This window comes from Myotis myotis, unplaced genomic scaffold, assembly GCF_014108235.1.
Source record: "Myotis myotis isolate mMyoMyo1 unplaced genomic scaffold, mMyoMyo1.p scaffold_m19_p_9, whole genome shotgun sequence".
Taxonomy (NCBI): Eukaryota; Metazoa; Chordata; class Mammalia; order Chiroptera; family Vespertilionidae; genus Myotis; species Myotis myotis.
This window is the reverse complement of record NW_023416401.1, coordinates 29791149-29805510: the sequence shown is the minus strand read 5'-3', so window position 1 is coordinate 29805510 and position 14362 is coordinate 29791149. Positions and strand designations below refer to the sequence as shown.

Sequence of the window (14362 nt, the reverse complement as noted above, 5' to 3'; positions counted from 1 at the left end):
GTCTCCCTGGTACCCGTGCTCTGGGTGCTCTCTGACACTCTGACTTCCGCAGGTTGAGTAAACATAAACTAATGGTTTGGGGGAGAGACCGTTCCATTGTTAAGATGGCCAAGGCCTTACATGCAGTCCCCGGCACAAAGTGCAGGCCCATCCCATAGTGCCCTGCTGCCCACAGCTCTTCCTGGCCTACAGGACTCACACAGATCCCATATAGCACCCCATAAGCCCTGAGCAGAGGAGCAGAGATACAGCCTGCAGACTCCACTACTGTGACAGCTTTGAGGAACTGAATTACCTCTCGTTCCTCAGCTTAGAGACTGCCAGCCCTACAGCTGATTTCACACACACACACACACACACACACACACACACACACACACACACACACTTCTCTCTGGGGATCCTGCCTGCCCATTCTTTCTAAAGAGAAACAGAGAAAAACCCAGAAAGGACCCTGACCCTGGCCTGTCTGGGTGCCGCATGCCTTCCCCCATCCACAGCTTGGCTCACGCTTCCCCACCCTGGCAGCCCTCTCTTCTGGCCTTAAACAATTACAATCTGGCTGCCCAGCCAGATCCCCAGCTTCCTCAGGATACCCTCCTCACCCCAGCCTGAGCATCGCCTGGCTGCAGGGTGGGCAGTCCCTGGCACTCACCTTGGCTGTTTCCTTCTTCTGGATGCCTTCGTAGGTGGCTCCTTCCTCAGGCTGAGGGACTCTGGGGGCTCTGCCCTCCGCAATCAGTCTCACAGCCTGCACCTGGGAGACCCGGTCGGTCAACATTTCCAGTATTAGGACCTTCCCCTTACTCCCAATCCCTGGGTTCACACTGAGTCTGGACCCTGCCCCACACTAATCACACATGCCTGGCACACCACAGGCAGCCAGGAAATATCTCCTGTATGAAGAGATGGAGCTAGTCTGAATCCAATTCCAATCTGTACAATGGGCACTAACCCCCACCCTCTCCACTACACAAGGTTTTGGAAGATTACATAGAACACACACACACATTTCCATGTTTTTATCTAAAACCTTCCCTGCCTGGTAAGGAGAACGGGTCGTGAGCCTCGCGATGATTTTGGAGGTCTGAGATTAAGCAGGAAGTAGTTTCTCTGTTCAAGAGAAGAGGAAGAGGGTGGGAGGAGGACTCAGGATAGGAGGAAGGGCAGCCAAGAAGCCTGAGCTCCTTGTGAGGAAGGGGCTGTGGAGAGCCCCAGACACAGCGAGACTAGGAAGGGATGGGGGTGTCAGAATGTCGAAAGCAGGACTGCCCAGTGGAACGCTCTGTGGCAAGGCACACATTCTACATCTGTACTGTCCAACACAGAGGTCATTGGCCGTGTGTCGTTCCTAAGCACTTGACATGTAGCTAGTGAGACTGAGGAAATCAATTTTTAATTAGAATTCATTGAAGTTAATTTAATAGCCGCATGTGACCAGTGGCTGCCCTATTGGACAGCACATCCTTAAAGGATATTTTTAATTGTTTCCTGTGAGATGTGCAAGGTAACCCCTTTCTCTGTCTCTCATACAAAATCTTCAGCAAGTTTACTTTGCATGGGAGAGAATACAGAGGCATCTAGCCCTGGCTGGTTTGGCTCAGTGGATAGAGTGTCAGCCTGTGGACTGAAGGGACCAAGGTTCGATTCCAGTCAAGGGCACATGCCTGGGTTGCAGGCTCCATCCCCAGTAGGGGGCGAGCAGGAGGCAGCCAATCAATGATACTCTCATTGATGTTTCTATCTCTCTCTCCCTCTCCCTTCCTCTCTGAAATCAATAAAAATATATTTAAAAAACAACAACAAAACAAAACAAAACACAGAGGCATCTAGTTCTACACACCTGAAAAGTAAAAGGTGGCCGCACACCAGACTGCTGACGTCTGGGTGGCAGTGGGCACTTTCAGGGCACTGTTATGCTCATTGCTACCTCCAAACAGCAAGTGCTGTCCCTCCGGGGGACTCCCCCTGTCTGACTCCTGCTGCCGCTGGAATCTGTGAGAAGCAGGAATGCTGGCCATCACTGGCTGGCCCTCTCCCGCTGGACACACACCAACCCCTTTGGAGTCAGGTCCCACGGGGTCTGCCTGCGAGCCAAGCATAAGTGTCTCTGACATCAGTCATTCTTGTCTCTTCCTCTGGTAACACTGAGTTTTCTTGTGGAAAAATCTCAGTCCACAAGGACCAGCCTTCCTTCCCCCACAGGCCACAGCAGGAAGCCTGTGACTGAGGCTAGCCAATCAGAGTACCCCATCATCCTGGTCAGTGATTGGCTCTGTGTGATCACATGACCCCCAAATCAGCCAATCAGCCTTCTCTGATTTTTCATTCATGATTTCTAGGAGAAAGAGGATTTCTCTTTCCCTGGAGCCCAGAGGTGTAAGCCTTGTGGTTCCAGTGACTTTTTTTCCTCCCATTTGAGGGCAGTCAACCTAAGAATGAAGCTAACCAAACAGACAAACAGATTTAGGGTGAAGAAAAGAGAGAAATAGAATCTTAGTGACATGGCTTAAGCCTCTGGATTCAGCCATGCTTGACACCATCCCTGCCTTTAGGCTTCTCTATTTAATGAGCCCAAAATGTCCCCGTTTTGGCTAAAGCTTTTTAGTTGTAAGCAAGAGTCCTGCCTAATACAGTATATTAAACGTCCTAATCATGCCTCCTTGAAACTGTGAAGTGAGAGCTCTCTCCCTCCAGAGCCCTTGAATTGGGGGTACAAATTCCCAGCCAGCTCCAGGGCAGGCTGGGCCTAGAAAGGGTGTCTGGGACAAGCAGGCACATGTGGCAAGGCCAGCTCCCAGCTCTTACCATCCCTTTGATGCCTTCAGGGAAGAGGAAGCGGTTATACAGAGTGCTCACGGTGTCGTCCGGGAGGATCTCACACTCCCTCTGGAGCAGAAGGTCCCCGGTGTCCAGGCCATCATCTGCCCAGAAGACGGTAAACCCCCCTTTTTTATCTCCGTGAATGAGGGTCCTAGGGAACAGAATGAAACCCTGAGTCTAGCAGCAAGGACCACAGAGAAGGACGACTTGGGAGCAGCCTGTATAGACCCTGCCATCCCCCAGCACACCCTCTTGACCCCCTCCACCCCTGGGAGGATCGATGCCTGTTCTGGGGAGAGTGGGAAGGAGAAATAAAATGCTATTTATTGACACCAACCAGGCATTGCGGTAAAAGCCCGATATGCCTCATGTACCTTAATCTTCCCCACTGATATAACAGGCATTGCCCCCTTTACAGACAAGGAAACAGATCCAGAGAAGTGAAGAGATGTGGCTGTAGAATTCCAACCAGACCAGTCTGACTGCAAACCCACTCTCTTTTCCCAGCTTAGCTGTCTCCCCACCCTGACTACTCATCTGAACTACCCCACCTACCAGACACATCACCGTTCATTGTCTTCTTAGTACTTCTCATCACCCATCTTTATCTCTTTCTAAGTGGGGTGCTACTGAGAGGGTGGCAGTGGGTGGAGGTTAGAGCAGACCTCTGGACACATCACCTGGTTGGTGGTCCTGGTAGCCTACTGGGTGAGGCCCCCTGACACACTGTTTCTGAGACCCCGCGGCAAGGTGGGATCATGACTGCCCACGCTGAAGCTTACTGTGGGAGTGCACAGTACTTAGCGAGGCTTATGCCCGTTCTCTGAGTGTTCTTGCTGATGGTTAACACTTAAACCAATCCGGTGGGTGGATGCCACCTGGCAGCACAGCTAGGCACCTGCATGGCTAAGGGAGGATGACGATTCAGGCAGAGGGAGCTGTTTTTGCCACCTTACCAGTTGATGGCCGAGGCCCCTCGATGCCGGGGGAGCAGACTCGGGTGGTAGATGATGGAGCCATGGCGGGGGGCATTGATGACCTCCATGGGGATGAACTGGCTGCAGAAGGGCAGGACGTTGAGCTCAGCACCCAGAGCCTGGTATTTTGCCACCACGTCAGGCAGAGCTTGTCCTTTCTCCCTCCAGCGGGGGAACTTAAACACGGGCACTCCATCCTTCTCGGCCTCCAGGCCTGTGGGACAGGGAAGGGGAAACCAGCCCCTTTTTGCACCCACCCACACATGGCCACCTCTGCCTTCCCAGCAAAGTAACTCCTGCCTCTTCTCTCTAGGCCTGTCCCTTTCAGCCTTCCCCACGGCCCAGCCAGGCTCCACCCCACAGCACAGAGGGGGCAGCACTAGCCAGGAGTGAGGTTTCAGGGACTGCTCTATCTGGTCGGACTTCTGCTGACAACCAAGAGATGACATCTGAGCCCCTCCCTCTGTCAGACTCCTGCCTGACCCCCAAAGGCTGGCCTTTTGCCCTCAGACCGCTCCCCAAGGCCTCACACCATGCCCATCACCAAGTTACTATTTCTCTACCCTGCTCTCTGGGGAGGGGTCTGGGGCCTGCAAACCACAAAAGCACTGGCAATACGGGTGCAGGAGGGACAGGGCCAGGCTGGAGAGGGAGAGGAGGGGAGGAGAGGGGAGGAGGGCTCCTTCCTCTCTGTGAGCATTACCCCAGCCTCACTTCTTCACCCAGAGAAGCAGCTGAGTCCTTTGCAGTCTTCCCAGTATCTGCCTAACTAGCCTCAGTGCACACAACCCCCTCTTGCTGGTGTCGGCACTCCAAGGTCCAAGTCCCAGCCCTCATGCCCCTCTCCCCACCCTGTTACCAGCCCCATGGCCAGCACACCCTCCTCTCAGGTCTGAATTACAGCCCAATTCCAAGTGTTAGAAGTCACAACTTCTCCCCTCGACTTTCCTTAGCCTTAGCGGCGGCAGCTGCCTCCTGCAGTCACTATACCGGCACCTCCAAGTTCTCTTTGCCTGCCCCTCTTTAGCACCCATTGGACACCTGCTTGTACTTGATCCTCTGTTCGCCCTGATGTCTGGCCTCTGACTGGACCTGGCCCACTTCTAGCCTCTCCATCTGTACCCTGGCATCCAGAGGTGTTGGAGGGTGGGGTCAGTGTGAGCAGACTGGACTGTGCCTGCACAAGCTGTTCCCACTGGGACCAAGGGAGTACTTCTGCGTGACATCTGAGGTCAGGTCAAGTAGCAGCCCCAGCCTGGGTCTAGGCTCAGGAGCTGGTGTCAATGGTCACTTCGTGGCCGGGGCCGGGCCCAGGCTAGGTCATGGGTCAGATCTAAGAACGGGGCCTGCACTGCTGTCTGGGGAGACTCAGCTCTTCCTTATGAACCAAGCCTTGTGTCTGGTCAGCCCCACAGGCCCCTTTCCTAAGCCCGGCCCCCTGTTCCATGTCTGTCAGGCCTGAGAAGACCCGAGAGTGTCCCTGGAGAGTCTGTGAATCTGAGCTGCGGGCCCTGCATCTTACTGGGCTGCTGAGTTCCCAGCTCAGCCACTGATTCTCAAATTGCTCCTCCTAGAGCCACAGGCATCAGCATCACCCGGGAACCTGTCAGAAATGCAAATTCTCAGGCCCCATTCCATCCCCCTGAACAGAAACTGCCAGGGTGGGGCTTAGCACTATGTGAGTCAGCCCTGCTCAGTGGCGGGGACACAGTGACACCTGCCTGGCATCCCTTTCAGAGCCTGGGGGCTAGGGTCAGGGAAACATGGAGTCACCAGACAGCAGGGCTGGGAGCAGGTGGAGTGCTCCCGTGGCTCTTCTCCAGGATGGAAGCCCTGCCTCACAGCTAGGTGGGTAGGAGGTCTCCAGGGCCACCCGTGGCCCCACCACTAGATCCTGCGGGCTTCTGCTCCCATCCACTGCTGCCTGCCTTCTTGGACACCCCCATGTCCTGCTCCTAGACCACCCACTCACCCAGGGGGTCCGCCTTCCCATTCTTGTCTGGGACAGTGAACACGCCTACGACCTCATAGCCTTCCTTCCTCAGGTGGCAATAAACTTCCTGGCCAAACAGGCTCTGCCCGATCACTGCGATCTTCATGGCAGCAGGGGTGGGTGGGAAGAACCTGGGGAAAGAATAAGGTGGCAGCATTAGAAAGGGCTCGCTGGCCTCCAGCAAGCCGACCCTGGTCCAAGTGTGGCAGCTGCAAAGCGCCTCACATGCACCCCCTCCCCCAACCTCTCAGCCCCCTTTCTGGGGCTTCCTAGTGGCGAGCCACTGCAGGGAGACCAGAGGGAAAGGTTTCCCAAGGGAAGGGGGCAGATTTTAGATGTTACAGTGGGGGAGACGTACAGAGATTGTAGAATTAGGAATTCCTACTTGAACCCCTCCAAATTGGCATGAATATTGGGCGTCACATTCCCTGAGGTGTATTTGAACATATTTCAGGTACTAACCAGTCTGTGACCTTGGTCAAGTCACAGCAAGCCTCAGTTTCCTTGCTCGTTATTGAGAAGGATGTTACGTGCCTCAAATGACTTTCAGCCTATAAATGAGCCAGGAAGCAGCAAGGGGGCCTGGGCCTGGGGGCCTATTACCTTAACCTCACAGAAAGGCACACGTGCTGGACAGGCCCTGAGGACTGAAGGTGTAGTGGAAAGTGAGAGGAGGAGGGGGTGCCACTGGCCAAGAAGAAGGAAGGTATGTGGAATGACGCATACCTAGATCATGCAAATGTCTCCAACGTTTGCTCATTCATTCACCGCGCGCATATCTGTAAAACCTATTATTCTCCTGGTACATTGCTTTAAATTGTCCATTCACAAAATCATACATATTTTACAGAAAATTTTATGAAAGTAACAAGCCTCATACATACAGAAAAATGCACAAAGCATTGGTATGTAGCTCAATGAATCCTCACAAACTGAACACCCTTATAATCAGCACTAAGAAAAGGAATTACTTCAGAAGCCCCCCGTGAGCCTCTTCCAGACACTACACCCCACTTAGAGTAAATGAACTTTTAACAATATCAAATACTTTTGCCTATATATCTTTTTCATTTATATAAGTGGAATCGTACATTGTAATGTTCTGTGGATTTATCCTCCCTTCACATTACCCATGTTGTTGTACTGTGCTCATTCTGCTTGCTGCATAATATTTCATTGTGTGAATGTAAACACAGGCATTTATTTATCCACTCTACTGTGGGTTGGCCTTTGGGTAGTTTTCCAGTTTGAAGCTATTACCAACAGGGATATAAAGATTCTGCCACACGGTTCTTCCTGCACATAGGTACACATTGCTGTGGGATATGGACCTTGGAGTGGAATTCCTGGCTCACAGATATGAACATGTTTGGCCTTAGCATACTCTGCCAGTTTTCCAAAGTGGTTGTACCAATTCCCACTTCCATGTGCCCTGCATTGCAGCCTTGTGCCTTTTCATCTCAGCTATTTTGCTAACATGAAATACCGCTGCAGAAGACACTGTTAAGCGAATAAAAAGAAGCCCTAGAGGAAAACCATTTGCAAAAACATATCTAATAAAGGTCTGGTATTCAAAATATACAAAGAACCCATAAAACTTAACATAAAAAAACAACAAACTACCCAATTTAAAGATGGAGGAAAGACCTGAATAGACATTTCACCAAAAAAAAAAAAAAAAAAAAAAAAAAAAAAAAAAGATATACAGATGGTAAAAAAGTATATGAAAAGATGCTTAACACCATATGTTATTAGGGGTCACAAATTAAAACAATAATGAAATACCACTACACACCTATTAAAATGACTAAAATCCAAATCATTGATCAATACCAAGTGCTGATGAGGATGTAGAGCCATGGTGGGAATACAAAATGATACGGCCACTTTGGAAAATAATTTGGCAGTTTATTAGGAAACTAAACATACTCTTTTCATGCAATCCAGCAATCACACTCCTTGGCATTTACTTAAATGAGTTGAAATTTTATGTCTATACAAAAACCTGCACGTGGGAGTTTATGGTAGCTTTAGTGTATAATTAGTAAAACTTGGAAGCAACCAAGATGTCCTTCAATGGGTGACCGGATAATAAACTGTGGTACATCCAGACAATGGAATATTGTTCAGTACTAAAAAAACCTGATCTATCAAGTCATGAAGAGACATAGAGAAACCTTAAATGCATATTACTCAGTGAAAAAAAAAACAATATTAAAAGGTTACACACTGTATGATTCCAACTATATGACAGTCTCAAAAGGGCAAAACTAGAGGGACAATGAAAAGATCTCTGGTTGCCAGAGGTTTGGGAGGAAAAGGAGGAATTAACAGGTGGAGCACAGAAGTTTAAAAAAAAACTGTTCTAAAAAAAACTTATCTATTAATTTAATTAATTAGATAAAATAAAAAAATCTAGCTCTATGGTTCACATCTTACTCTAAAATACAGTTCAATTGGGTTTTAAAATATTTAAAACTAGAGGCCTGGTGCACAAAACGTATGCATGGGTAGGGGCCCTAGGCCTGGCTAGTGATCAGAGCCAATCATGGCCTTCTGGCTGCCAGCCAGAGCCTTTCTTCATTCTGCACCACCCCCTGCTGGTCAGTGCATATCATAGCAAAAATCAGTCTCCCGGTCGAACTCCCATGGGGACAATTTGCATATTAGCCTTTTATATATATGGATATTAAATATAGGAAGAAAACATTAAAGTATTAGAAAATGCTGGTAAATTTTAGGCTTTACAAGCCTGACACTATACAAGAAATGTAAAAGAGAGTATATGACAAATTTTCATACATGAAAATTTTACATGTCTCTGAAACAATTTGCCAAATAAAAACTGCCAATAGACAAATAAAAACATATTCAAATCACAAGTAATCAAAAAATGTAAACTAAAACAAGGGACTATTTTTCTCATAAAATTGGAAAATATTTACAACAATAGAAATATCCGATGTTGGCTAGGCTATGGAAAATGGACACGCTTATATACTGCTGATAGTGGTATATGATAGACAACTCAGTGCACTGACAAAGTGGTCCGAACTCTCGGGAGGAAAATTTGGCAATTAATATCCAAATCCTAAAAATAATTCTTCTGACTCAGCAATTTCACTTCTAAATTATGTTTGGACAAGCAAATAAAGACATGAGTACTTTACAATAATGAGACATTCACACTGTTTAAGCCATGCTGCTGTTAGAAATGGCAACATAATCTGTTTCACTCCCAGAAATTTATGAGCTAAAACACTGAAACAAGTAACACATCACTATGATTTTTAAGGTATATGTGCAAGCACCTGTGCTTGTGCACTTGCCTGAAGAATTCAAACAGAAATGTTAAAAGTCACTGGATGGAGTTTTTTGGGTCTGGGGTGTTTTGGGGGGTCAGAAGGAATGACTGCATTTGTCCTTTTCTTACCAGAATGCTGTTTGGTTTTTGTTTTTGCTTTTCTTCAATCCTCACTCGAGGATATGCTTTTATTATTATTATTATTATTATTTTTAGAAAGAGGAAAAGAGAGAGAGAAATATCCATGTGAGAAAGAATCATCCATTGGTTGCCTCCCCTATGTGCCCCAACTGGGGATGGAATTGGTAACCTAGATATGGGCATTGACCGAACTGATCTACCAAGTGGGGGTGTCCAAGAAGGGAAGGAATGAGGTGGCAACATTAGAAAGGGCTTGCTGGCCTCCAGCAAGCCGACCCTGGTCCAAGTGTGGCAGCTGCACCGAGCCTCCCATGCACCCCCTCCCCCAACCTCTCAGCCCCCTCAACCTTTTGGTGTATGAGAAGATGCTCCAAACGACGGAGCCACCCAGCCAGGGCTTCTTTTTCTTTCCCTACACTGGGCATGTATTCCTTGTGGAAAAACAAAGGGGAACAAAACAGCTCCTTTGGAAGCAGGTAGGGTCCGGTAGCCACCAGGTGAGGCTGTCGTCACCGTTGAGGAGTGGTGAGAGGGGGTCTCAGCTAACCATTAGCCCCTGGCCCTCCGCGAAGAAAGATCAGGTGCCGCAAGGGGGAGGAGCTGGGAAGAAGAGACAATGGAGCCTGGAGCCTGCGTGGGCAGCCTGGCCGCCTCCCAGCCTGTGCCTCCTTTCAGAGTTGACACCGGTCAAGGTCCTTGCCCAGGCGGTGGTGTGTGGGGACGCTGTGGGCTGCGCTGGCAGCGGTAGGAATGTAGCGGCTTCCCAGGTCTCCTACCCCAGACCCCACCCAGGACTGGGTCCCCAGGACCCAGCTACTAGGCCCTGCGAGCGAGTGGAGCTGTGCCGTGCAGAAGAGCAGCTCCAGGTCACCTGCTATGTTGTAGCCTCTGGCCCACCAAGGAATGCAGCTCTGGACCAGGGCAGGGCTCAGCTGAGCTGCCAGGCGGGCGGCCTTCATTCCCCCACAAGGTGTCCCGTTCCTCTAATTGCCATTTGGAGGGTCCAAAGCCGATTCCTCTCCAGCAATCGTCTCTTCAGCTTGGCACCTGGCTGGCAGCCCACTTGTCCTCCCACAGCCAGGGTCCCCTGGGTCCTAGAGCAGGGTATCGAGAGCACTGGAGGCTGTAAACCTGGCTTCCCCACGGCCAATAGCTTTCATCTACCAGCCTCAGTTTCCTTGTCTCTATAAGGCAGTGGTTCTCAGCCTTCCTAATGCCGCGGCCCTTTAATACAGTTCCTCATGTTGTGGTGACCCCCAACCATAAAATTATTTTTGTTGCTACTTCATAACTGTAATTTTGCTACTGTTATGAATCATAATGTAAATATCTGATATGCAGGATGTATTTTCATTGTTACAAATTGAACATAATTCAAGCATAGTGATTAATCACAAAAACAATATGTAATTATATATGTGTTTTCCGATGGTCTTAGGCGACCCCTGTGAAAGGGTCGTTCGACCCCCAAAGGGGTCGCGACCCACAGGTTGAGAACCGCTACTATAAGGGCTTGTTTCCCAACATTGTTGCAAAGGTTAATAATCAACTTTCACAGAGGGCCTCCTACGGCCAGATGGTGCAGAAGCTCAAGGAATTCTCAAGCAACCCTAGGAGCATGGTACTACTGTTTATCGCCCTTCTCAATTTCAGCCCAAGAAACTAAGATTCCGAGTTTAGGAAACTTGCCTAAGAACACAGAGAAGGAGGGAGTGGGGAGGGAGCCAGGGCCCACACCTGTTAAGCCCTGCGCTGGGAACACTTGTAAATTCCGCCTCTGTCCACCTAGGCAGGTGGCAAATGAGGGGCCCCAACAGGTCCGGGCGGGCCTGGGCTCGGAGCGGGGCAACCCCAAGAACTAAGTCGTGGGGTCCAGGCTCCTCTTGCACAGAACCAACCATAGGGTAGTTTTCACCGTCCCTGGCACGGGGCCCGGCACTTAGAAAAGGGCGGCACGTTGTCCCTCTATCACGCACCATCCCTGTCTTGCTCCTCTTCTTTTCCAAACCTGCTTTCTCGTGTGCAAACATGGTCTGTAACGCCCACCCAAGGGGCTCGACGTCCTGCCCAGGGACCCTACCCAGCGCCCTGCGGCGGCCCTTTAGCCTAAAGACCCCACACCAGGCTGGAGGCTCCGCTGCCCCCAAGGGAACCCCGAACCCAGACCCCAGGCCCCCGCATTTCCACGGTGAGGTTCGTGGGCCCCGCGGGAGCCCCTGAGCCTAGAGTCCCCCGGAGCCGCGAGCTGGATGGAGCAGCCTGATTTCCTGGGGAGAAGGGGCGGATCGGGGTGCGCGGGGACTCACCTGGCTCGGAAGGAGGGGCAGCGCCGCGGGCCTGAAGGGACCTCTGAGAGCTGGGCTCCTGGCGCTGGGGCTGCCCCGGGAGGCGGAGAGGTGGGACCTGCCGCGGCCAGTCCCGGGCCGCGTCCAAGGCCAGAGCCGGGAGGGAGAGGCGCCGGGCGGGGCGGGGCGGGACGCGGAGCCGCTGAAACTCTATCTGGACGGCGGTGGGAAGGACTCGCCAAACCGTGCGGCGCAGGCTGGGCGCTTCTCTCACCCCCGGGGGCTGCTGGCTACGGGTCCTTCCAGAATCCACAGAGCGTGGGTTTGGAAAGGAAACTCTTGCCAAACCCGGCAGTTTTCACCCACTCACTCAAAAACAAAGCGCCAGGTGCCTACCAGGTGCTGTGGACACAGGTAGAAAACCAAACGAAACCCTCGCCGCCTGCGCCTCCGCGCGCCCGATAGAGGCAGTAACTGCGCGTCTTGGCGCCTATGGGGTTCTGCCTGCTCAGTGTCCGCCCGCCCTTCTCGGCAAGTCCCCTCCTCGCTCTGCTCCCACTCCGTCTGGATGCCAGGACCCCTGCCCTGGCTCCCGACCTGACCAGTCCTGTCTCGGGCAGGGCTATGGTTTCCCTCCGGACCAAAAGCAGCCCCAGGAAAAAGAATGCGGAGGAGAACAACCCTGCCCACTGTGTCCTGCCTTCCAGCCTGTGCTGCGCTGCCTCCTTCCACCGGAATGCCTTCCTCACACCCGCACTGGACCCCTCTGTGCCCTTCCTGGCCTGGCTTCTTTCCAGGGCTCTCGCTGCCTGGATTCCAGCCACCCGGACCCCTCCCTCTTCAGTGCCTGAACACATCAAGCTTGCTCCAGCCTCCAGGCTTCTACAATGGCCTCTGCTGGAACGTTCTTCTCTCAAATATTACAGAGGCTTGCCCTCTCTCGCCTTCGCATCGTGGCTTACACATCAAGTACCTGATGCAGGGCCTCAGAGAAGCTGTTCTAGGTCACACGGTCTGAAGTCCCTCAGCCGCTCCCTGTCACATCACCCTCTCTCTGTCACATCACCCTCTCGTACCTCCTTCACAGCACTCACTGTGTAGCTGAGTTTTCTTGTTCATTATTTGTTTATTATCTGTCTCTACCACTAGCTTCTACGCTCTTTGAGGGCAGGAAACTGGTGTGATCAATTCACTGTTGTGTTCCCAATACACAGTGATGGCACCTCGTAGAGGCTGAATGTTTGTTGAATGGCTTAATGCCCACATGCCAGCAGGAACACCCAACACTGAGGTGGCCCATCTCTACGGAGCCTTCTAGCTCATTCTCGGAACTGTCCCCTGATCGTCCTGCTCCAGCCCCCAGGACTCCTCACTATCCCTCACATACACCAACCTTCTTGCCTTATAAACTTCCCACGTGCTAATTCATCCTCTTCCCCAAGGGAATCTCATTCATATTTCAGGGGTTCCTACTTAAAGGTCACATCTTCAGGGCAGCTTTCCCTAAGCACACACCACCGGGACAGATTATATGACTACAGAGGGGCCTCTAACTTCCCTTCATGCACCCCCTTCCGTTTTAATTTTATCCCAGCTTCTGGGATTATTTGATTGACATGCCTCCCCCACCAGGATATGAAGGCAAAGACTATCTTGGTCCCCAGGAATTCCCTCAACACTTAGTGTAATGCCTTGTGTTCCGAAGGTGCTCAATGAAATTTGTGGAATAAATCACTGGATGTCAGGGGCCTGGAATGGGAAAGTGGTGTGAGCAGAACTGAAGCTAGAATAGAGAAGGCAGAATAATAGGTGGCAACAGGAACCACCAAAAGGATGACTAAGAGATTAGACACCCCAAAAAGGTGCTAGAAAATCAGAAAAGAACCCATAGTCTTACAGGGTATAAGGAGCAGGGAGGGGGCGAGTTAAAGCAGAAAGTTTAGCAACGCTGCCACCTGCAGTAACATGGAAAAAGGAAATGTGCCAAATGAACTGGGTAACCTGGTAAGGACATTTCAGGCAGATTCTTGAAGTTGTTTCCTAGCTTCTTCTTGCTGCTTATATTAAAAAGCGAGAAAAGAGAGATAAGCCAAAAGGGCTGTTAAATAAAAGGGACCAAAACTTGCTGGCTTAAAAAATTCCCAGCTTTTCCAAATATCAAATGATGCTTAAATTAACTAACAACTTCCAGGCAATGATGCAGTCCAGGGCCATGCCAGGAAAAGATGGTTTAAAGATGAAGCCAAGGGGTGGCTGTGAAATCCTTTGTTAAGTTCTTAAAACATCAAAAGTGGCACCTCAGAGTATTCAGTTAAGCAGGAGGACTTCCAAGAATCTTGAAGTTGTCATTTAGCCAAAGCCCAAGGTAGAGAAGAACTAATTCCAAACAGATGCCAATTGTTCAGAGGAGTGAACCTCAATAAGATTCACGGAAAACACGCACAGTTTTTTAAGAGAATTATTTTGGTAAAACAGTGCCAGTTTGGAGCTTGGACTAAAAGAATGAGCGATAGTACAAAATAAAAAGACTTCTGGAGCTGCCCGCCCCAATTCTACTGGCAATAAGCAATCCCAGAGAGTACCCGGAAGCAAACATGGGCTGCATTTCATGGAAACAGACGGCATGACTAGAGAGCAGAGCAAAGATCCCAAAGGTGGAACCAGAGAAGCCCACCTTTGCACAGGAATATCTAGAGTGGTTATGCTATGCCTGTCCCACCATTGTATGCTGGGGAGGGGGGTGTAGGAGTGTATGCTGCAGGGGGGCGGGGGGGGGGGGCAAGAGTAGAGACAACTTGTCTCTGGAACTCACGGGTCTATAAATTGAGAGCAACTAGCA

The 14362-nt window shown here is 50.5% G+C and overlaps 1 protein-coding gene across 1 annotated transcript in view; it reads right to left on the bottom strand.

Annotated features, from left to right (window-relative positions):
* The window catches only part of ALDH1L1 (aldehyde dehydrogenase 1 family member L1), a 42449-nt gene extending 30671 nt beyond the window's left edge, over window positions 1–11778 (bottom strand). The window contains exons 1-5 of the mRNA XM_036323007.1: window positions 11545–11778; window positions 5773–5924; window positions 3780–4014; window positions 2809–2974; window positions 656–757 (exon numbers count right to left, since the gene is read on the bottom strand). Coding sequence (XP_036178900.1) covers window positions 656–757; window positions 2809–2974; window positions 3780–4014; window positions 5773–5899 — 630 coding nt within the window. The 5' untranslated portion in view covers window positions 5900–5924; window positions 11545–11778. The remainder of the gene's footprint in view (window positions 1–655; window positions 758–2808; window positions 2975–3779; window positions 4015–5772; window positions 5925–11544) is intronic.
* Between the last annotated feature and the right edge of the window lie 2584 nt (window positions 11779–14362).